The 24,323-nt window shown below is 42.1% G+C and overlaps 1 protein-coding gene across 1 annotated transcript; it reads right to left on the reverse strand.

Moving 5' to 3' along the window:
- Positions 1-2,612: 2,612 nt before the first annotated feature.
- Positions 2,613-21,674, reverse strand: SLC14A1 (solute carrier family 14 member 1 (Kidd blood group)). Its single transcript, XM_074994362.1, has 9 exons — positions 21,668-21,674; positions 14,454-14,616; positions 13,585-13,774; positions 12,582-12,710; positions 9,608-9,800; positions 6,116-6,263; positions 5,025-5,159; positions 3,346-3,395; positions 2,613-2,788 (listed from the first exon to the last, which is right to left on the reverse strand). Exons 2-9 carry the CDS (start codon positions 14,599-14,601, stop codon positions 2,615-2,617), a joined length of 1,167 nt encoding a protein of 388 aa, XP_074850463.1. The 5' UTR covers positions 14,602-14,616; positions 21,668-21,674; the 3' UTR covers positions 2,613-2,614.
- Between the last annotated feature and the right edge of the window lie 2,649 nt (positions 21,675-24,323).

Raw genomic sequence — 24,323 nt, forward strand, 5'->3', positions numbered from 1 at the left:
AATCTCTTTGCCATATATAAGAATTCTCTGAAGTATTTAAGATCACTTAAACATTACATGTCTGAAAAATTGTTACTAAACAGCAAAGGAAAACGTATATATGAAACCTCAAAACCTATATGTGCTAATTAACACCACAAAATGCTGTGCAGAGCATCAACAAGTAAAACATGGCAAATGGTATCATTTTCAAGTGAGTTTTGAAGCATTGCTCATATTTAAATACTCCAGTTCTCAAAAATCAACAAAAATGCAGGAAAATATTGTCTGGTCAGACTAAATATTTCTCCTTTGGTGTTTGTGTAACCCTTGTGTCTAACAGAGAGCTATCTCTTCAAGAGACCCATTCTGGTAGGGAGGGCAGCATAGTAGGAGTGATGTGTTGTGTCTGGGTCATTGTTGGGAGGCAGATTTAGTACTCCTCATCCAGAGGCTTCAGAAATTGGGTGTTGTAGTTTTGAGGTCTACCCCAATAGGTTCTCTCTCCATTGCTGGAATTAGACTCCCAGGAGAGCAAGCACTCGGCAGTTGCTTTACTAGGGACCATGCCTCCTGTGTGATTTGGGAGCAGCGGACCATAGTCAGGAGCAGAAAAACCCACTGTGGTCCCTAACCCTGAAGCATTTTGCAGCGTGGTTTTCTTTAAATCTATGCACTTATGACTTAACTGAGGCTTAGTGTGTCTATGACAGTTGCATAGCTAGAATTGACTTATCTGCAATCAACTTACCTGGCTGTGTCTATGCAGAGGGAGGATGATGGGAGAAACTCTTCCATTGACCTCCTTTACTCCATGCAATATTGAGAAGTACAGGGGTTGACTGCTAAACCCAGATAGTTTGATTTCATGCATTTCTACCAGGCACTTGAAATCGAACTCTGGAAGATCAACCCAGATTGGGTCGATCACCTTGGTAGTGGTGATATACCCCAAGTGATCAATTTAATCAATAGCTGACTGGTTAGCAGTACTCCACAGCAGAGGAAGAATGTGCCTGGACTGAAGATAACTACAAGCAAGTGGAGGGAAGATATTTTAGACTCTCCACATTGTGCATATTTGATGATCAAAGACACTAACTAAGACAATTAAACTGAAGCTTTTGGCATCGCTGTTTCTGCTTACTGTGTTGTGTGTGGATCGAACTGTTCAAGTTTTAATTTGTTCTCTCTGTCTATTTTAATAACTGTGAAAATAATGTCTGTGAGTTATAAAATAGTTGTGGAATGTTGTAAAAAAGGAGACATTTGTTTCTTCAGCATAAGATTTTACAAAGTTGCTTAATCATTTTAAGCATGATGTCTGACTTACTTTATCGGCCTAACCAAGTAGGAACCAAGAGGGCTCTGCAGCACCCTCTGAGGTTACTTATCTCTGGATCCTCAAGTGTGGGCTGTGCCTGTCAGCCTTGCCTGCCCATCCACGCAGCTTCATCCAGGTGGCCATCATCTTGTGTCCTGATTCCTGCACCCTCCCTTTCTCTGGCCTTGGCATATGTAATTTTGTCTCATTCACATCCATTGGGAATGCTGTTTGCAGACCCCATTTTCCTAGACTGTTGCCTTGATCTCTCTCAGCGTCTCTCCATTGGGTCCCCCTTCTGTATTGTATTAAACATACAATACTTGCACTCACTTTCAAGGCCCTTTGCAGCCTATCCCCACCCTACCTAGCCTCTTTTATTTAGTCTCAAGAGCTGACTCTTGCCTCCAGGCGGCCCAAGAGATCGGCCTCCATTGGCTGCTTGTTGAATTTTCAAACACCTTTATGCTCTGTCCAATGCAGCCTCCTCACACCTGGGACAAGCTCCTTGAAAACATCCACAAAACTAATGCATACGGCTCCTTAAAATGCTCCATAAAACTCAGCTTTGCCATGTCACATAAAACCAACTCCCCTCCTACAACGTAGATGGTGGAGAGGCTGTTGGTGTGCTGAGAGCATTGCCAATCACGCTGACCATTACTGTCTCCTTATTGCCTTGTACTTCCCCATCTGTCTGTCTGTATCCCTCTGTTGTTTCATGTCTTAGACTAAGATCATAAGATGTTTGGGGCAGAGATTGTCTTTTTGGTCTGTGTTTGGGCAGCACCTAGCATGATGCTTTCTGGTCCATGATTGGAGCTCCTACATGCTACGATAAGACGAAGTTTTAATAATAATAACAAAGATGGAACCCATGAACCATGACATCTTGCAAGCTGCACCCACCATTGTGGTATCTGGGCACCAGGCCTGTGATTAGGAATCCCTTAATGCACTCAGAGGGACTCTTCTCTTCAACGCTCTGAATTCAGCTGCCATTACTAGGATTTTATGACTATATTTCCTCCTCCCTAACCACCTTCTTATAAATCATTTTATCCTATTTCAAAGTTAGACATGTTTACACGTGTACATGTTCTTGAAATCAGTATGGATTGGGGTCTGTTGAAGGTTCTTCTAATAAGAAGCATAATACTTATGGAGGATAGTTGAAACACAAAATAGAGGAAAAGCTTTTCTGTTCAAAAACCAAAGTCTCTTAGAGTTTGAGCCCAATAATCCACTTCTGCCAGGTATCACACTGTGCAGCTATCTTAGGAGGCACTAAGTACCTCTCTGCTTTAGTCTTCACACCTCACAGGGGGGCAGACGTTTCTTTGTTGTGAGGTAATAAACTCGGTTGGCTTCTGGGTAAGTGACTTTGGAGAGAGGTAACTTGTAGATCGCGGAGTTTTTTGTGGTCAGTAACAGAAAGGTTAGTGCAGACAAGCAGAAAGGCCAGGTAAATGCTGGTAATCCGAACTGAGGGGTAAAAAGAGAATACTCATCAATTTACTCCCTCTGAGATCCTCCTTAACTTAACTCTCCTGCCTTATACTTATTTCAAAGCTAGAAGGCTCGTGATGAACCTTCTCAAAGGAGTCTTGACTTGTTTCCCAAGTGAGTAGCTGCCTCCTTCCTCTTCACCAAACCAGAGCCATTGGCTTGAGGAATGATAACAACATCACATGGATTTATTACATATGATGCATATGGGCTGGGCAGAGAAAGACCAGTGCTAAATCTTTCCTCCTATTATACTGTGCAGCTCCAGTGAGGTCAAATGTGAAGCAGGGCATAATGTTGCCAATAGACTGTAGATTTGAGTGCAAGAAAAGCCAGAACATTTTAAATTCTGTCCTTGGTTCTTGCACCGATGGCCTTTGGGACTCTGGGCAAGTTCATGGCAAATCATAAAGGGACCTGGCTTCCTTGCCAATCCAGCTGTATCTGGCAACTAAATAGCAAGTATTTAAATCTGACTTCTTAAAAATGTTTCCTCCCCACTATTTATAGGCCCTGGGTTAATAAGAACTTACCACAGAAAACATGTTGGCCACAGTTGCTCCCAGATAGGCACAAAAGAGGGCTGTGAAAAGATAAACAAACAATGCCTGCTCAATAAAATTATTCACAGCACTGAAGAAACTGGTAAGGACAGGGGTTCTGGGCAAATCCTGCCGCTGCATTGTACGGTCCCATCCCCAGGTCATTCCTGGGGATGTAAGGATTAGTCTCAGCCTCAGCTCTCCCTTTCACAGAGAGCAAAAGCACCTTCCAACATGCAAAAGGCACAACAAAGCATGCCTAGCAATAGATATGAAACAATGGAAAGAGCTAATCTACCTGGAGTTCAGGAAAGCAGTTACACATGGGAAACTATTAGTTAAATAGGAAAATGGATGACTATGAGAACTGAAAGGTGGGTAAGGAACTGGTTAAGTGGGAGAGTACAGTGGGTCATACTGAATGGTTTACAAGCGGGTTAGAGGGAGGTTACTCTTGGAGTTCTGCTGGGATGAGACTTTGGACTGTTCTTATTAAACATTTTAATAAATTGCCTTGACTCAATGTCTCAACTGATTGCTGTATTTTGGACTGGGGCTGCTGAAGAGGTGGTGGGGGCTCAGGAAGTGGCTGTGGGCCTTTTACAGGAGTGGATGGGTAAAGTTCATGTGATGTGCAGGAGGTCAGGCTAAATGATCACAATGGCTCCCTCTGCTCTGAAAGTTTGCAAGTCAAAGGCCCATTGAATTTCTGACTGAGACATGAAACCACCCACACCGTCCTGAGCACAGCAAGCAAAGCACCAGTGTAAACCAGGCTATAATGCTGAGAGCTGCGCTCCCCGCAGTTAGCGTCTCCCCTCGTGGAGTTGGTTTACATAGAGTCTACATGCACTCTTGCCCTGGCCATATTAAAGCACTGCTGCAGCTATCCTTTAAACTTTTTAGTGAAGACAAAGCCAAAGACTGACAGTGTGGAAACACAATCTTCGGAAACATTTCTGCTGAAGTTGCAAGGCTGGCAAGAAATGGAAAGCACTGTTTCTCCGGTGTCTTTTCTGTCTTCCTGACTCAGCCAGGCTGTAGTGAGAGCCAGTGAAGAAATCAAATTTCATTTATTAAATAAGCAAAGGGTCCACTTTGAGATCTGCATGACAGGGATATACTGAAACCTGCCACGGAATTACTTTATGAAGATATTTCTGAAAGAACTCTGTGCCAAATCACAATTCCACTATCCGTTCAAAAGGGGATAAGAATTTGTGCCATGTGTAGTTTCAGGTGGAGATGGATCTGGAACAGCCTGGGGCAGATTGTCTGCAGAGTTTAGGCATGCCCACATCTGGGGAAATGGTTTGGGTCTGTGACTAGTTTCAGCTCTACCAGCCTAATGTGTTGAAGAGCATTGAATAGATACATTTTTATACATCTGAACATCTATCCAGAAGTCAGAGTCACTAGCTAAACAGCTTTTGAAAGATGTTTGCTTCAACTTGACTGAAGGCTAATGTATCATTGTTGTTTTGCCAGCATAAACGAGAGTGATGGCCCTGAATCAGCTCCTCTGACTAAAATCATCTTCAGCGGTGTAGAAGTTCATCTGCATACCTAGATGTGGACATTGTGGCTTTACCCCTCTCTAGAACAAGCGCCTCATGTGCTTTCATTTTCAGAAGGAATCAGTCCAGTAATGGACACACATCAATACATACCACAAGCGATTGCTAGCAGGTGGGTCTGCCATGTGAGTGCATAGAACATTCCTCCAATTGCAATGCATGCAAGGCAACTGTTGTAACTCCACAAGCCAGCATAGATGTTGCTGAAAGGTGCTGCCAGGCTCAGGCCTGTACAAGAAGTTAGAGAAGAGTTACTGCTGGGCTTAAGGGGTAAAAGAAGCTGAGAACTGGAATGAATCAGACTTGTAAAGGACTCAATTCTGCCCTGAGGATAGAAGGCCTCACTCTCAGTAGGACAAGCTCTATTTTTCCAATGCCATAAATTCAGAGGAACTCTACCAAAGCTAGTGGAATTCCACTGCACTTCCTTGGGCAAGACTGAGGCCAAAATCCCTGTCGCTGTGACTGCATTGAAAGTTGATGAATATGGCCAATTTGGACTGTAAGGCCCATATCCACAAAGGTATTTAGGCACCTAATGACCTGGGGAAGTTAACCATCTATGTGCCTGTTTGAATCCAGGCCTAAATGTTTTCCCAAGCACCCCCAAATTGGATAATCAGAGAGATCTCTCAATCTTTGTCAAAAAAACTGGTCAAAAAGATCCACATATTTCCTAACATTTTTTGGTTTTATTTGGACTTTACTGCAAAGTGTATTTTATATGTTCAAACAAAAATTTCTAAACAAGTTAAAAATAAATTTGGAATGTGTTTCATTTTGACTGGGAAAAATCATTTGTGTTTTCTCTCTTCCTTGTTTATTTTTTACTGGATTGGAAGAGACCTCAGAGGTCACTGAGACCAACTCCCTGCTAACAGCAGGATCAATCCCAACTTCCTGTCAGCTGGAAAGGTGGAGAGTGGAGACAAAGAAATGAAAGTGGCTTCCCCTTCTCCTCTCCATTCAATGAAAAAACTTGTTAAAAAAACTATCTCTTGAAATTTTTCAGCACAAATTCAAAACGTCCCCAAAATCGTATTTGGAAAAGTTTTAATTTTTGTCAACTATCCATTTTCCATCACTAATCTGTTTATAGATTTCAAATGTTTCCACCAGCTTTAATTCTTTTCCTGCTACGTGGTCATGTCAGACATCTGTAAGAGAAAAATAATCTATAATACCTGCCAGCATCCCCACTGCCGATCCGATTGCAGCATGCAAGCAAATGAGTGGAGAGGAGATCAATAAAGCAACCAGGAAGATGCCACCAGTCCAGGGGTTATCACAGCCATACACCTGACCAACACCAACTGGGATGGATTGCAACAGCTACAGACATTTTAAAGAGACAGGTTAGTATACATTCTTTGCAGTGATGCTGTTCTTGCCAGGCTGTTTCCAGAACGTGAGAGAGACAAGGTGGGTGAAGGTTTAGCTTTATAGAACTAATGTCTGTTGAGGAGTTAATACACACTTCCTTTTGAATAGCTTCTTGAAACATTGGTTAACACCATTTGTTTAACAATCAGTTCCCCCTTATATTTAGCTCTGACACTTGGGGTATGTGTGTTGCAGTTAAACATTTGTGGCCGGCCTGGATTTTCTGACTTGGACTTGTGAGGCTTGGGCTACAGGGCTGTGTAACTGCAGTGTAGATGATCAGGCTCAGGCATAAGTCTGAGCTCTGTGATTTCAAAATTTAGAGGAGCTCAGGCCTCAATATTTGCAGGGCAATTAAACAGCCCCACAGCTGGAGTCAGATGACTGGGGCCAGCTGCAGGTGGCTACCTGTGGTGTAGACACAGCCTTAGGTTACCTTTCCCAGATCCAAGGAAGACCACTGTGGTGGATGAAATCCTGTCTCATTCACCAACAGAAATGGGTCAAGTAAAAGGAACGACTTCACCCATGTTGTCCCTCAGCTTGTAGTATGGTTTGTTATTTCATTGTTCTGCACATACAAACAACACCCAAAGAAAAGGAGATTTCCATAATAATCACACAGACAGTGGGAGGAGAAAAGCCTCACTTGTTGGGCCTTATGGAATGGTCCTGTGCAATATAACAGGGAGTAAGCCAATGGGAATCAATAAAAAACCCTCCAAGTACCTACAGAATTTAATAAAAATGCCTGCCGGTTTCTAGGCTGTGTAGCTGTAGCCGTGTCAGTCCCAGGATATTAGCAAGAAAAAGGGGGCGATGAAGCAGCAGCTCTGTGTGTCTTGAAAGCTCGCCTCTTTCACCAGCAGAAGCTTGTCCAATGAGAGATGCTACCACCTCATTGCCTTGTTTTATAATCAGCCTACAAAATTCTACAGCTTGGATATAGTTTGCTATCGAGTTCAATAGGCTGGTCCAAAACCCCTGGGCTGTTTCTACACATGCCACTTTGAAAGTAGCATGCTACTAAACAGCCCAAAATATGCTAATGAGGTGCGGATGCAAATTCCCCACACCTCATTAGCATAAGGTCACATGATTTGGAGTCCGGAAGACACTCTTCTGGACTCCAAAACAGCAAGTAGAAGCTCCTTCCAGAGGCTCCTTCTTCCTGCATCACAAGCGATAGAATTTCATCCAGTTACTGCTGTACTGAGCCCAGTAACATGCGTTTGACTAAACACTGTCTTTTCAAAGGGCCCCCAGTCTTCATCTGAAGGCATCAAGTTATGGAGAATCTCTCCCCTGAATTTGTTCCAGGGATTAATCAACCTCATTGTTAAGACTTTGTGCTTTATTTATAAGTCGAATTTGTCTAGGTTTAATTTCCAGCCCTTGATTCCTCCTACTCCTTTCTTTTCTAGGTTAAAGAAACCACGTCAATGGGAAACAATAGCAGAATGTCAAGGGCTCTTTAACCTAGACTGGTTTTCTTTTTGGCAAGCTGAACAGACTGATTTCCTAAAATCTCTCCCAGCAAGTCATGCTGCCCAGGTAAGTTTTGTTTCATCTGCACGGAGATATATTAGCCCATTGTAATTACACAAAACTCCTTTCAGATTGCCTGTCAAATTCAGGCTCTGATTTCTCACACATCTCCCTCCATTCACTTTGCAGCTATTTTGGGGGTTTTATTCAGGGCATGACAGGGGGCGACACTACAGATCATGACTTTCTGTCACTTGCTCCTGGTCCTCTTACTATCCTGAAAGGTTTTTCACTTTGAGCAAAAACCTAAGCAAGGGACATGTCAATAAGTAATCCAGGAACAACCCACGAAGATGGTGAGCCTTGGTAGACACTGGGTCAAAAGCAGTGTCAGCTTTTACCTTTACCTGCTTCAGTCTATGGAGTTTCTTTTAAGTATTAGATACTGTGAGGTGCAGCCTCTAATTTTTTTCCAGGACTGATGCCTTGCTCAGATAGCAATAAGAGAGTAGACTGAAACTGGATGCTTTGGACACATGCATAAAGCACATGTACACACACACACACACACACACACACACACACACACACAAAGCGTCATTTTAATGAAAAATCATTCTTTTGAAACTGGTCTTTCAGTCTGTCTGCAGATAGTTCTTACAGCTTTTCCCTTTCACCTTTCAAGTTGTTTGAGAAGATAAGAAAATATTTCTAATTCCTTGCCTTAATATTAATAAATCTCCACTGAAGGAGAGTTTTGTGGTCTCCAATAATAAAGGTATTTTCCAAAGAAAGGGAAAATTCTTTCCCATTATAAATGAGGTTCATTCCATTACTTCAAACGAGCTTTGCTCATTTTCATCAGCAGTCAATATGTTCCCTTTCTTACCATGTGCACCCTAAACTCTTTGGCATCAACCACTGTTTGAGGCATGGAAGGAATGCAGTGTTGGGGTGGTAATAACCAGACATATATGGTGTAATTGGCAGTTTAGATTTGGTTCTACCATTTTTGTTTGATTTTGTGCCCTGTAGAGTTGTGCTTTGTTTTACTGCTCTATGTATAATTCTTGCTAGAAGCTTATAAATAACACCTATTATCCCTTTTTTTTTCTTTCTTTGCTTGGCAGAGGCTGATTCCCTTCTCCAACTCTCTTAACAAATTTAAATTTGAAATGTTCCTTTCTACAATCTGATTTTGTACTTCAGGATTAATTAGTGATGGCAGCGGAACTTTGGAAATAGAACTGGTTGGTTAATAGTAGAGGGACCACAGCAGTATAAAACCTGGGTTTTGTATAGGTCCAGCACAGACATTGTCTACAAAAAACCCCCCCAAAAACTGCATGTCTGCCTGTACATGAGTTTCCAATGATCCCACCATACTAGTGTCTTTGCCAATTTCTCAACAGAAAGGTGATTTTGAAAAACTTAATACTCTGTATTAGTAATAAACGATGCAGCATTTTTATCCTTGCATGACATGAAAACTTGAACCTAATTATAGAGCCAGGACCAGTGTTTCCATAGTAATGGCTTATTAGAATCCACAGATTCACTGAGGATTATAGCATGTACATTTAGGTCCACTTGCATGTTTTACATACTTGGCAACTCTAAACCCAAAGTCACCAAAACAGACCATTTCCAGAGTGAAGTATTACATATTGGTTACTTGTTACCATGTAAATATAGAATTGTATTATGGGACTCTGTCAGAAAAAAAAAAAGGAATAAAAAATAAAAATGCCTCTTTATTGGCTAATTGTGTAAGGGGAGTGTAATGTTTCTGTAGTGACTCTTACCATTGGCACATCAATTTTGGACCAGGTGATATTGGGCTCTGATGTTGCAGGTTGAATGAGGACAGAAGGGAAGAAAAGGTTATAGTGTCCGGTGGCAGCCGAGTATAAAGTCAGTGCCATGTTGAAAGGCAGGGTGAAAACAGGAAGATCCCACTTACTGAAGATTGAGCCTAAAGCACTGGAAAAAAATGGGCTGGAAGAAGAACAAAATGATCTCATTAGTAGAGTGTAAAAATCAATTCCTCAGATCTTCCAGCCAAGCAAAAACTATCCATTATTCTGACAAATAATTGATTAAATGAATATTTTTCATGTCTTCTGGGTTTTGTTAGGAACTGTCTGAGTTCCAGAGGTCCTTCTGAAACAATCAGATTTATTATACGTTGTTTTGCAACTCCCACATGCATACCTGTGCATTGCATTGCAAAAAACTACACAGATTTCCTCCCTGCTTTTGTTACCCTAAAATACTTGGGGGTGGGGGCAGATCTTCACACTGGCAAAGCTCTACTAACTTTAATGAAGCTGATTTACATCAGCTGAGGATCTGGCCCTTAATTTATTAGTGCTAGTGAGGGCTCCATATCATATTACAGCCAAGCCTGAGCTGCAAGAGAGCTGGGATTCTGCACAATCTTATGGGATGAGGCTGTGGATAGTTAAAATAACAGATGAAGCCTGTGGCAGCACTAAAACTGTTTATAATTCACTGCTTGATCTCTGGGCAGACAAGCAGTGTTTCAGCCATTTCCAGCAAAATGTCTTGGCTTCAAAAAAATTGGTTGCCAATTTGCCTGGGTACACCATTGGTTGATAGGCTAGTAAAATATCATTAGTTATTTTCATTATCAGCAGTCATCTTGGGTAAGAACTGGTGAGTAGCTTTTGTATCTGGGATTTTTATAACATTTTTACAATACTCATTTGTGCAAGTAAAAAAATAAATGAAACACGTGTGGTTCACAAAGGCAGGGAAATGGTGAAAATAATGTCCCTGTTCCCCTTTCAGTGAACAATTGACATATACTGTAATGGCTAACATGTAGCACATTGAATTAATTTCAGTTAAGCATGGAATTTACATGTAAACTGAAAATTTATTTTAGAAAGGATTAATCTAAAATCTATAAGAGTAGATGATGGTAAAACCACTCAGCTTTAGAAGCCTATATATATGTATATATATAGTAGACTCTGGAAGGAATTCTGCAGCCCCTCCAAGTAATTCTGTGCACGATATTTTAAAATTCTACAAAATTCCTCAAATGTTGTCCATAAATAAATGCATAGGCTCCAGCTCAGCTGTGGGGAATAGAGGCCCTGGCTGGATGAAGGTGGAAAATACCCCTGCAGTCTTCTACACTGGAGAGGGACTCAGTGATGAGTCTGCCATTGATCGGCCTGCCCCAGAAATGCCCCAGGGCCCTGCCCCCCGCCACGCAAAGTGAGCCAGCTGTGTGCAGGTAGGCTCAGCCAGGCAGGATCCAAGCATGGAGGGGCTTGAGTGGGGTATCCTGGTGTGGGATGAGAGTGCTCTGTGCAGGGCAATCTGGGTCGCTCAATGGGGGACCTGGGTGCAGGTCAGGATGTGGCTGCACAGGAAATCATTGCGGGCAGGTGGTTCTGAGTGCAGGGGGAACCAGGTGAAAGTTGCTGGGGCTCAGCATGGGGGGACTTCTGAGAGGGTGGGGGTCCAGGTTTAAGGAAGCCCCAGGTACAGGGGGTGGGACTCCCTGTGGTGGGGTGTTAAATGCAAGAGTCTCGGCAGGGAATGGTCTGAATTCAGATGCAGGGATCACGGGGATCAGGAGGGTTTGAGTGGGAAGCTGGGATTTGGGGAGGCTGAGTCTGGGTGCAAGAAATTCTGGGTGCATCGAGCAAGGCAAGGTGGTGAGTGGTCTGGGTGCGGGAGGGGTGAGATTTGGCTGGGAAGAGGATCAAGGTATCAGGGGATCCAGGTGCACAGTGTTTGGGCCGATGGGGCAGCAGCTCCCTGTACAATGACCCCTCTCCCCATGGCTGTGGAGTGCAAGGGGCAGAAAGCATGTGTGTGTGTGTGTGTGTGTGTGTGTGTGTGTGCACGCACGTGCACGTGGCTTCCTGCAGCCCAGAGAGGTTTCTGCATGTGTCTGACTCAGCCTTGGCTGCTCTTTGCAGGGGAAGAGGATCTACCAGTTGGGCACCCCCTCTTCCTCCTCTCCCTGGAGTGAATTACCTCTCTGCCAGCTGCTCCAGCTGGCCCAAACAACACACCCACAGTGTGGGGAGGGCCACACGACCTCTCCTGCAGCTTCCTTTGGCTTCCTGTCAGAAAATGATTTTTCTGCAGGGAAGCAAACCTGGGAGGGACATGACCTTTGCATGTGCACAGCAACACAAAATCCCACCCTAGTAGTAGTAGCAGCATGATATCATTAGTTTAAAATCTATGCAATACAACATATAACAATCTGATGTCTCAGGAATGGAAGGAATCAGAATCCAAATACTAAGACACCTCAGTCCCTCTTGTCTGCCTGTGGCACACAGGAATCTAGTCTTCTGGAGGTTGCAATACTTCAGTATTATTTTGCTTGTGGGGTGTGACGTGTGGGTGTTGGCAGTTGGTGATAGGTGCAGGAGGCCAGAGTAAGGCCAGGTCTACACTAGAGGGAAAAATTGATTCCAGATACCAGCTCTAGCTGGCGTCAACATATCATACATTGATTTTTCCTGCTGTCCCCACAGTGGGAGGCCAACCAGAGAAATTCTCCCTTTGACTTCCCTTACTCCTCACAATGCACTAGCATCAACAGTGGAGCTCTCTGGATCAATTTAGTGTGGTCCTACTAGGCGTGCTAAATCGAAAACCATGGTGTCAATCTTCCTGCAAGTGTAGATGTACCTTAGATAAACTGGTGTTCCCTTCTGGCTTTAAAGTCTAAGACACACAACTGGTTGGGCTTTCACAGGAGTCTAAAAGTGTGTAACTTACCATGTCATGGACACAAGAGTAACAGGCAGGAGAAGCCACCAATAGAAATCTCCCTTGTTAGAGAACACTGCTATGAGCAGTCCCACCAGGACCCCATTATAGCCATGGAGTCCTGCTGCTATGCCGGATCTGTGGGAGAAAAAAAAAAACTGATTTGAACCTAATAGAGTGTTGCTGACCATGCCTGAAAGGGTATATTAGGGGCAGGGCATCACCAGTCAGTAAGTGAGATATAAGAAGAGGTGTGCAGTGAACTGAGACTCAAACTATAATATTGTGAACCTTGTTCTATTGTAACAGAGAGGGAGCCGTGCCAGTCTATATACTATCAAAACAAAAAAGCAGTTTAAGTGCTACTTGACTGCTTTCTTGTTCTATTGTGTAATTGTGAAAGTGTACTTGTGTTTTATGTCTTAAAAAGAGAATGAAAAAAAACCAGGAGGAGACCAGTTTCCGGTATGTGAGTGATTCTACTTCAAAAGACCGAACTGATCTGTTTATGAGCCTTTTAATAAAATAAAATAGAATAAAATAAAGCTTCAGGACTGCCACAGCCAAGACTATGACAATGAAATGAACGTGAAGGGCAGAAAAAATAGTGTCTAAGCAAGACTCTTGTGCTGAATCCAACTGCTGTCTTTGTGCCTTATGGCTAACATTCACTCATCCTGGTTCTGTTGGATGCAGTGTCATCTTTAGATTCAGTATTTCTCTTGGCAGTACTGCAAAAGATATACACCCAGTTTTCAGCATCAACTATTAGAGGGACTATCCTCACAGACAGTTTTACATATCTGACCATGAGCATGAGGTACTGCAGGACTCCTTGTTTTTACATTGCAACAGATTAGGAAGTACTTTGTCTTTCCATTGATATGTGAAGATAAGACATGCTAACTACTCAGCCCATGAAAGGACAAAAATCTGAATGTGGATCTTCTTTCTCACTTATCACAATATTTTAAATATCAGTTGATTTTTAGAGGACCCCCGAGCAGCCTACCTGTCCTGACTCAGAATCAGTGCGGTAAATGTTGAGACAACTGTTCCCAGACAGCCTGTGAGTGTCCACCAACGATTCTGGACAAGGAACCCAGCAATCATGATAAGGCCACTGAGCGGATTATTGACAAACATCACCTGGGATATTCCTCGTAGGACCCAGTCGACAAACTGCAATGGGAGTGGTTTATCTGCAAGAGAACCCATTGTAAACTTTTTGTGAATGAGATGCATGGTTTCCTGCAAAGGCGTGGGGAAATCCAAGGACAACACACTGCTTGGCAGCAAAGCCAATAAAGTTGTAAAACTCAATTCATGGTTTATGATTGGTTGTATAATGGTTTGCAGTTTGAAAACAACTGAGATAGTGCAGGTATTAGACTTCCCTTTCTAAAGGATAATGGGACAGATTCAAACAAACTGTCTCACTTATGATGGCTACATCGTGGGTAGCAGAATAGTTGAGTATCTTGCTGCTGATTTATCAAGGGATCAAACCCACAGATGCCCGATGTAACTTCCTACTGTATTTGGGAAAATGTTAGTCTGTGGAAAGAAAGTAGAGCATGATAAGGGATGGCCAACACTGAAATAAACCTGGGATAAAAGTCTCTCCTCTGCAGAAGAGTCAGCACAAAGGGGTGAATTTCAGCTCAAGCGCTTGAGTGGTGTTTGAGCCTCTTGCTGGCTTTTTGCACAAGGGGCATTTCCTCTGTAATGTAGGAATAGTACAATATTATCATTTCTCTTCTGCAGTTGTTGAACCAAATCATTCTCAAATTACTCAACACACATGGAACATTCTGGTTCCTATTTGTTAGCTGCAGTGCTTTTTCGATGGACTGTGATCCACAGTTGAAATGGACTTACCTTGAAGCCAATCTCCAAATGCTTTCATGTCTCCTGTGAAGTAACCAAGGACTTTGCAGAATTGCTTCCCGCCTTTTCTCACTGACTTCTGTTTTTGTGTCTTCTTTTCCTCTTTTTTGTCAATCTTGATTTCAGTACTGCTTTCCATCGTTGTTTTCAGAGTCTTTGGAGGAATTCAGGAAAGGAGACAATGTATTACAAGTTACAATATAGCTGGTGTTTATTCTCTGTGCCACATAGTATTTATTGCACACTGAAACAGGGAGCAACTAGAGAGAAGATGGCTTGTTACGGAAATATCTGCTTTTCATTAAAGTATCACTATTCACTGGATGAGGTCACATCCTTCATCTCTCCCAGATTCTCTGAATTGCTCCTCACAACAATACCCAAGGACAAAATTTTCATAGAGTTATCAATCTGAAGGACAAAAAGAACCTTGATCATCTAGAATGACTGGAGGTGTAATCAGGGAGGCCGACAGACTTTCTGGACCTCTGAGAAAGGTAGTGGTGGTGGTGGGGTCTGGTTCTATGCTCTTAGAAGGGTTGGGTCCTCAGACAGAAGGACTAGCTGAGGGCAGCCAGCCCTCAGCGCCAGAACACCCACTCCCCACCCCACTAGCCTTCAGAACCATCTGGAACAAGTCACCTGGCACTCCAGCAGTGATTTAAAGGGCCTGGGACTCCATCCACTGCTGCTGTTGCTCTAGCAACAACAGTGATGGCCAGAAGCCCTGAACCTTTTCAAATTACCAGGCCCTGTTCACCTCTCCACCCCCGTTGGCATGCTTGGGTGTAATGCAGGACATAATTTCACTGAGTAATAACCTGTGACTCAAATACAACATATCTTCTAGAAATAAATCAATTATTGATTTAAAGGTTGAAACCAAGGCCCTTCTGAAGCAAGTAGGAGCTTTGCCAAAGATATCAGTGGAGTCAAGATTTCATCCCCAAGATTCTGCATTATGGAGAATCCATCACATCCGTTAGGAAGTTGTTCCAATGGATATGTACACGCACAGTTAACACTTTTTTCATCTTATTTTTTGTTTGAAATTTGGTAGCTGTTTCTTCCAGACACCAAAAGTGAATGCTTAAACTTAGACCCAAATGTCCATATTTAATCATTTAAATGAGGTCAAATCCAGGAAAGCACAAAAACACAAGCTTGTGCTTATGTGCTTGGCTGAAGTAGGGCCGATGGCACTGATCCTTAAAGCTATGTAGGTGCCTAGTTCTGAGGGAACTCTGGGAGTTAGGCCATGTTTTGGTCTTCACAAGAAGACCAATGCAGAAATGCCTAACACAAAGCATTCTAGTGGGAAGGGTGTCGGGTTACAGGATAAAATACATAAAGAACAAGTTAAAAATTACTTAGAAAAATTAGATGTCTTCAAGTCACCAAGGCCTGATGAAATGCATCCTAGAATACTTAAGGAGCTGATAGAGGAGGTTTCTGAGCCTTTCTGAGCCTTTAGCTATCATCTCTGAAAAGTCCTAGAAGTCAGGAGAGATTCTGGAAGACTGGAAAAGAGCAAAAAAGTGCCCATCTATAAAAAGGGAAAAATGAGCAACCCAGGAAACTACAGACCAGTCAAGTTTAACTTCTGTGTCAGGAAAGATAATGGAGCAAATAATTGAGGAATTCATCTACAAACATCTGGATGAAAATAAGGTGATAGGTAACAGTCAGCATGGATATGTAAAGAACAAATCATTCCAGACCAATCTGATAGCCTTTTTTTGACAGGATAACAAGTCTTGTGGATAAGGGAGAGGCAGTGGATGTGGTATACCTTGACTTTAGTAAGGCATTTGACAACTTAGATGGGACCACTATAAGGTGGGTGCATAACCGGCTGGATAACCATTCTCAGGGAGTAGTTATTAATGGTTCACAGTCAGGCTGGAAGAGCATAACAAGTGGGTTTCCGCAGGGCTCTGTTTTGGGACCAGTTCTATTTTCATCAATGATTTAGGTATTGGCATAGAGAGTATGCTTATTAAGTCTGAAGAGGATACCAAACTGGGAGGGGTTGCAACTGCTTTGCAGGATATGCTCATAATTCAGAATGATCTAGACAAACTGGAGAAATGGTTTGAGGTAAACAGGATGAAGTTTAATAACGACAAATGCAAAGTGCTCCACTTAGGAAGAAACAGCTTCATACGTATAGAACGGGAAGCACTATCTAGGAAGGAGTACTGCAGAAAGGGACTTAGGGGTCATAGTGGACAAGTTAAATATGAGTCAACAGTGTGATGCTGTTGCCAAAAAAGCAAACATGATTCTGGGATGCATTAACAGGAGCATTGAGAGCAAGACATGAAAGTCATTCTTCTGCTCTACTCGGTGCTCATTAGATCTCATATGGAGTATTGTGTCCAGTTCTGGGCACCATGTTTCAAGAAAGATGTGGAGAAATTGGAAAAGGTGCAGAGAACAACAAGAATGATTAAAGGTCTAGAGAACATGAGCGATGAGGGAAGACTGAAAGAACTGGGCTTGTTTAGTTTAGAAAAGAGAAGATTTAGAGGGGACATGATAGTGGTTTTCAAGTACCTCAAAGAGGGTTACAAGGAAGAGGGAGAAAAATTGTTCTCCCTGGCCTCTAAGGGCAGGGCAAGCAGCAATGGGCTTAAACTGCAGCAAGGGAGGTTTAGCTTAGACATTAGGAAAAACTTCCTAACTGTCAGGGTGGTTAAACACTGGAATAAGTTACCTAGGGAGGCTGTAGAATCTCCATCACTGGAGATATTTAACAGCAGATTAGACAGACACCTCTCAGGGATGATCTAGGTGGTGTTTGGTCCTGTGAAAAGGGCAGGGGACTGGACTCGATTACCTCTTGAGGTCCCTTCCAGTTCTAATGTTCTATGATTCTATGATTCTATGGGCTGGAATGTCTGATTTTCAAAGGTGCTCAGCACTTATTTAAGAGACCCAGGGCCCAATCCAAGGCTTGTTACAGTAATTAGAAAGATTCTTATGGAATGTAGGATCCTAATTTCACACATTTTTTGAAAATCTTGGCTCAAATGCTTATGGAGCAGGTCCTAATTTTGCACCATGACAGCAAATATCTCCAAGGTTTCCACTGGAATTCATTCACTGTTTGGAAGGGTAGGACTTTTGGGAATGGCTACTCCATAGGGTTATTCCAAAATTGCTTATTCACACACAAATATTGTCATGGATCTATAGCCACTTATGGCCTAACAGTTGTCCCTTTCCTGCATATTGTGGTCATTTAGAGCTTCATGGCAGCAATGGGGAGAGTGTTCATGTTTTAAAAGTACAGACTCCTGTTACTTACATTAAAGGAGAACCTCCCTTCACTGTAGCAATGTAGGGCCTAAAACACACAGCTGAGCAGTTGGCAGAACACCTGGTTACATGTTCTCTGTCTAGTTTACTGCTATATACTATTGCCCAGCTTTGAAAAGAAATATGAAAATCAATTTTTGCACAAGATAAAAAACACCTGCTTTATTTTCTGAAATGCCTTAATTAAGTTAGCATAGGTGCCTCACCAAAACAAGTGCAGATGTGACATCTGCTCAGAAGAGCGTACACTCTTATTTCAGATGATTGATTCAATAAATGAGTACCAACAGACAAAAAAGGGAAGCAAAAAGGAGAAAAGCAATGAAAATAATAAGACTGCGTAGTTACTCAGGGCATTATGACCTGTACCTAAGTATCTCCATAGTTCTGTTACTCTTTTCTGTTTGTTTGTTTGTTTAGCCTTCCTACCTTCCTTGCTTTCTTAGGCACAATAGATGCAGCAAATGCTTTGAACTTTTAACTTTCTAAAGATCTTTCATTTCAGAATGGAATGCACTTGGCCACATCAAGTATAAAAAACTGAGTATCAGAATTTTCCGTCCAAGAAAAGTGCATGCGGACACTGACTGAATATGCAGACAAATGACTCAGCTTTTAAACACAGTTTTTTTCCCTGTTAATTATTATGCCGAAAAAAATTGGCTAATTCATAAAACCAATAGAAAGTGTGTTTTGGGTTTGGCATAAAAATGTAATCTTTATTCAGTGCTTAGCATTCTTTGCATGCTTCCTTGCATTCTGATTGAGTAACTAGGTATTTGTGTACATGATAATCCCACTGATAGGGTTATTGACGAACATCACCTGGGATGTCCCTTGAAAGACCCAGCTGACAAACTGAAACATGAGCAGTTTATCAGAAAAAGATCATGCTGTAAACACATTGTAAATGAGATGGTCTGGCCAGGATGGGTATCTTGAAACCCACAGAGAAATTCAAGTATGTCACACTCCTTGGCAGCAAAACTGAGGCATTTATCAAAGAGATTGTAAGTCTTGACTCAGATTTCGTCTGTACAATGGTTTGCATCTGGAAATCTAACTGAGATGCTTTATGTTGAAGTAATTTGGAAATATTACACAGTAGGGAACATAATGTCCCTCCTAAGGTGGTTCTACTTACCTGGTCAGGTAAGTTGTATAATAGAAATGAAAAAGGTACTTGCTTAAGGCCTTAATTCACTGGAGCACATGCATGAGTCCATTCCTATTCAGTTAGGAATTTAAGAATGAATTGGTTATTCCACTGAACCCAAAAAGAGATTTAAGTGTTTTGCTGAACAGGGGGCCAAAATTAATAGCAGAAATTTAAGCTTCATTGGTGCTTACTTTCTGTGCAGAACCTACATTGTCATGAAAGAAATGACGATGGCAGGTTGCATTAGTTTCTGCTCTTTGTTCAAAGGAATACTTGACCTGGGATATAGATTAATGCTGGCACATTATGCTTTATGCTTCACTGAGATGTGGAGGTCTAAATATAACAGAATGTGTGTGGATGTCAAGAGGACTTGGTTATTATATTATTCATCAGGTTATGTGTTCTGAAACTATTAAGGGGATAATCAATTAGTTAAAATACAATTAGCTTGTGAGTGAAATTCTGCTCCCCACTATGCATTTGTAAACGGGGGTGGGGCGGACTTCTCTGAACTGTGTGGAATAACTCTGGAATTTCTTGGACATCACTGAAAGCAGAAATTAGTCCCATTCTTGATGAGGGGCAGCAGTGCATTGTGAGATGAGAATGTGACATTATTTTGGATGTGCACCTTCATTGTCCTGGCCTGAAACTCAGTCTCAGAAGAAGGCTGCATTACAGCTATGCCTACCTTATCTTCCAGCATATCCAAAAGCGGCACTCTTGCTGGGAGGTCTGGAGAGTGTGCTGGCCAGAGGTGGTGCTTAAACTCAGATTCGTTAGGCCTATGTCCATCAATAGATGAGTCGTCCGAGAGTGGACTACTGGAGATGTCACAAATATCGCTCAGAGAACATCCATTCATTCTTCCTTGCGTGTCAAGTGTAATAAAGGGCAAGCAGAAGGAAGTCAGTAGGAAACATGCCCACAGCAGCTCAGCATGTAATAGCATGCTTAATCTCAGGAAGGGTCAAGGGATTAGTTTGGGCCAGAGTTTGCTCTTGTTGACTTAAATGATGCACGATCAGACTATGGGTTCCAAATGATCGGCTTATTTGTACATAAGGGCTCATCTATCAAAATAGCTATATAGTGTACTCTGGCTCTTTTGCCATGATAATAGTAATAATATGCTTGCTGCTGGAGGATGGGGAAATCAGTTTATTTTGCCCCAGAGTCTTGAATGATTTAATGTTTATATTATAAACAAATATATTAATAAAGAACAAGATGGGTTTTCCTCCTACCTCCCCAGCAACATCCCAGTTCCCATACAGAGAACTCCAAGGTGTAAATTGTTATGAATCCATCTAGTGTGCATAGCAAAGCTGAGGTGAGATGTGACCCACTGAAAAATGGAGGCTGAGAGAAGGTTTTTGGAAGTTCTAATGGAACTGCAAACTTACAGTGGGTTTCATTCTATAAGATAAAGGCATGAAAAATATGTGTACAGGGCTACAGTGCGATGTAGGTTGAATGGGGTTAAATCTGGAATAAGTCTGTTGAATGCCTGGTAGTTACTCAGGGCAGGAGTTGGTGCTTTAATAAATAAGTTAACATTAATAGCATGTTTAACACATGAATTCTACACACTAGGGACCATTCTGCACTGACGTGGCTGGAATAATTTGCTTCAATGTCTTGTGTCTTTCTGAGTTTCATGATTCTTTGACTTTATTTTCTTTTCTATGATTCCAGTTAAGGATTAAATTCTGTTATTGTTTATACCACAGTAAATCCAGAGTAACTTCATTTAATTTCTATGGATTTTCTGTTTATTTACAGTGGTAATTTATAGTGTTTGCTCTCCCAACTGGTTTGATATGACACCATTTCAAAATACCCGCTGGTTAACCCGCAGAATTAACAATAAAGGTAGAGGAACTAAGGAATACTCCCAGTGTCTGTTTTGAGGGAGTTGTCTTTTGAACACGGTACAGCTCCTTGTGTGGGCCTGCTCCACCTTTTCTTCCTCCTGGTATGCAACTCAAGCGTGATAGATAAACACCCAACAATTGCTTATAGAAAGTGATCAGGATGCAAGGAACTTATTAGATCAAATTCGGATAAGTCACACCACAGAGCTACTCTATTAAAATGCTCCTTTGCACTAATGCAGTGCATTGTTTACATTATGTAATAATTCCACCTGCCTTTTGTGACTCCCCTTCCCTCGACAGTTTTGAGCTGTCAGATAAGGTAGCTCACTGTAGTCCTAAGTAAATTATAGCCTTTAGAAGAGCAATACTGTCTATTTAAAATATTTCAAAGTTATAATGTGAAGCCTATTGGAAAGGGAAAAAATACAAAAATTAAGCCAGAGCAATAATTCTACTATAGTGAAGGAGAAGCTGATTGTTTGTACTGTCTCATCTATCAAGAGCCAACATGTCTTATAATGGAGCTCTGCTGTTGTATAAGTTTATCATCCCCCATAATCAAATCAATTCCATTCTGTTGTACTTTGCAACTGTAGCATACTGCTATCACCATGCCTACAGTAGTGACTCACGAAAGCTGAAGTGCAGTGAAGTGAATGATGGGGTTTGAACCGTGGAACATCTGGACTGAGCTATAAATATTGTTTCAAATGTCATCATAAAATGGTACATCTGGTAATGCATTCATTAGAAAATATACCTCATAATACATGAGTGCAAGCTCTGCATGCAACTGGTAAAGAACTAGAGAGTTTCACTATTATTATCTCAATACTCACAGGTAATGCTGATTTCAAACTTCTGTCCTCTTTGTTGGGTGGGAGTTGATCTTCACCTATAACTCTGCAGATAGAAAAGTGATCAAATGGTCTCTTCTGTACAGAAGAATTTCTCTTGTTTCTAATGTGACCGTGAGAATTTTCCTGTTTGTGCATAATTTTAAGAGGATTTAAAGCCCCATGTGGTTACATTCATTATATTCCACTTCCATCAGAACTGGTATTGTGAAAGGTTTCCAGCTGGCACAGGTGCATATAGCTCCATTGACACTGATTAAAATCTGTTCCAGTATATCTAAGTTCATGTTGTTCAATCTTAAGTACAAAATGCATATTTTGTGATGTGCATGTGTGGGTTCATACGCACAATCCCAAATGTCAATGAGCACCTAATGCATTTGTTATACTTGGAGGCATGTTCCCACTGTGTGTGATAAATGTGCAATTAGAAAATTAGAGTCAACTTCTGTGTGATTAAGAAAATACTGTATTTGCTTTATAGATTGTGGCTAGTAGGGAAAAAGCTCCAACCAATAAGTAGAAGAAGGCTGTGAGAACTAGTAGTGTTACTTGTAATGTGTGTGTGGGGGATGTTTGACTCCAAAACTAATAAAATAAATAGCTGAAATAACATGACAAAAGGGAATTGTCTTCAAAGATACAAACTCAAACCTTCCCACTGTTCTGCTCATAAGCCAGGATAGAGGGTTTGTGTGTGTGTAGGAGAAGATAAAAGCCTCAGAGGAAGGGAATTAGCAGGGATAAACTATCTCAAACTGGGATTTTGCTAAAAACCAGCAAGGTAGCTGAAGTGTATAAAGACAGCCATGAAACTAAGTTGTTGATCAGACCATGAGTAGCACACCAGAGTGAGATGGTCATCCCTAGGTCAGGCATATTTGTAAGTATACAAGTCACATTTTTAATACTGTGTTACTGTGTGGGGTGTAGTGATTGCTCATTTTTAGGCAGTTAGACACGTTTAGTACAACTTCATAATGTAACAATCTGGCTTTTAGGATTTAACCAAGGAACGTATGGTCAGATTGGTGATTTGTGACTCCCCATATTATTATTCACTATTCCAACATTTTGGTGATCCATGAAGGGACCCCAGACATTCATATCAGTTGCTATAACCTTTCAGAGTGACAGATCAGCGACCTATTCTCTGGGGCCACTAGAGAAGTCTCTCCTGAGAAAAAATTCAGTAACACCAGAGCAGGTGAGCCAGCAGATTTGCTGGACCCCTGGGTAAGGTATGTGGGGCGGCAGCCCCATGCTCTCAGCAGGTGCGGGGTGGGGATTGGGCAGAAGGGATGAGACCTTAGTGCCATCTGGACAGCTCCCCTCACCGCTGCACTTTCTGGAGTGCACCACCCAAGGTACTGCATTGTACCTGAAGGGGCTCTGGTGGCCATTCAAAGGGCCTGGGCTCCAGCTGCCACTACTGCTGCAGTAGTGGTGGGAGTAGCCAGGGCCTTTGGCTCTTTTCAACTGCCGGGCCCCAGGGCAGTTACCCCCTTTATCTCCTCAGTGGTGCGCCTGCACCAGAGGAACTGAGGGAGATACTTTGGATACCTCTGTAGAAGATGCCAGCTGAGATCTGTTCCACACCATAAATAAATTCCTGACAGAGCCCAGCAAAGGTCTAGTGAATGCTGTAAAAAGATACGTTATTGGCAGAGCATGATAGTGGTCCATTAACTGCCATGGAAACTTTAAAGAATAAGACCTTTGGGCGACCTTGGAAACAAATGTCCGTATTATCTTCCTAAGCAATCCCAAGTAAAGACAGCACACACTAAGGCAGCTGTGTTGCAGGGACTGTAAATAGTGCCTCAGTCTGGCAAGTCAAAAAGCGCCACCTTGATGAATGAGTGCAAAAAAAAGCTCAGAAATCAGTTCAGTGTTGCTGAGAGAAATCTGCAGTGAATGCGTGTTTTTCTTCGTGAGAGATTTAGGGAAGAAGAATGAGGTGTTAAAAGAAGCTTGGGCACAAAATATCATGATAGACTTGAAGGGAATTAAACATCTGGAGGTTGTGGAACTGTTAGAGGTGCTACAGGACTGCTTGCTTTGTTCTGTGAAGTGACAGACTAACATAGCTACCTCTGTAAGGCTGCATCTACACTATGAGTTAAAATCAATCTTAAGTCAGTTAGTCTGATTTTTCCAAGTGCCTAGCCTCCCTGTAAATTCCATTAGCTCATTTATAGACCACAAAGACTGACATATCGAAATCGTAAAGTCATAGGATGGGTGTAGCATTCTATTTGAATTTAAAATTCCAAATGAAGGGTAGTGTAGATGCAGCGTGTGTTTAAATCAAATTCATTAGCCTCCACAGACGTCCTGTATGTGCCCCACAATGCACCACAGGCCTCCGCTCTGGCCTCTTACTTCTCCACTCCTCTCAATTGCATAGGAATTAGGCAACAGGACCGTTACAATTTGGCACCTGCAAGCCCGTGGCTGTGGGGTCATGAAAGGCTGAAAAATTTTCTTTTTCTTCGCTAGGAGCACTGCTGTGGGGTCAGTGCTGTGCATACCCCTGATAGCTGCCTTTTTTTTTTGTGCTTCCGGGCACCAGCCACTGGCCCCTTGTACCAAGTGTCATCTAGGCTGTGGGTGGGGGTCGTGCTAGTCTGGTAGT

The sequence above is a fragment of the Carettochelys insculpta genome, chromosome 5 (assembly GCF_033958435.1).
Source record: "Carettochelys insculpta isolate YL-2023 chromosome 5, ASM3395843v1, whole genome shotgun sequence".
NCBI lineage: Eukaryota > Metazoa > Chordata > Testudines > Carettochelyidae > Carettochelys > Carettochelys insculpta.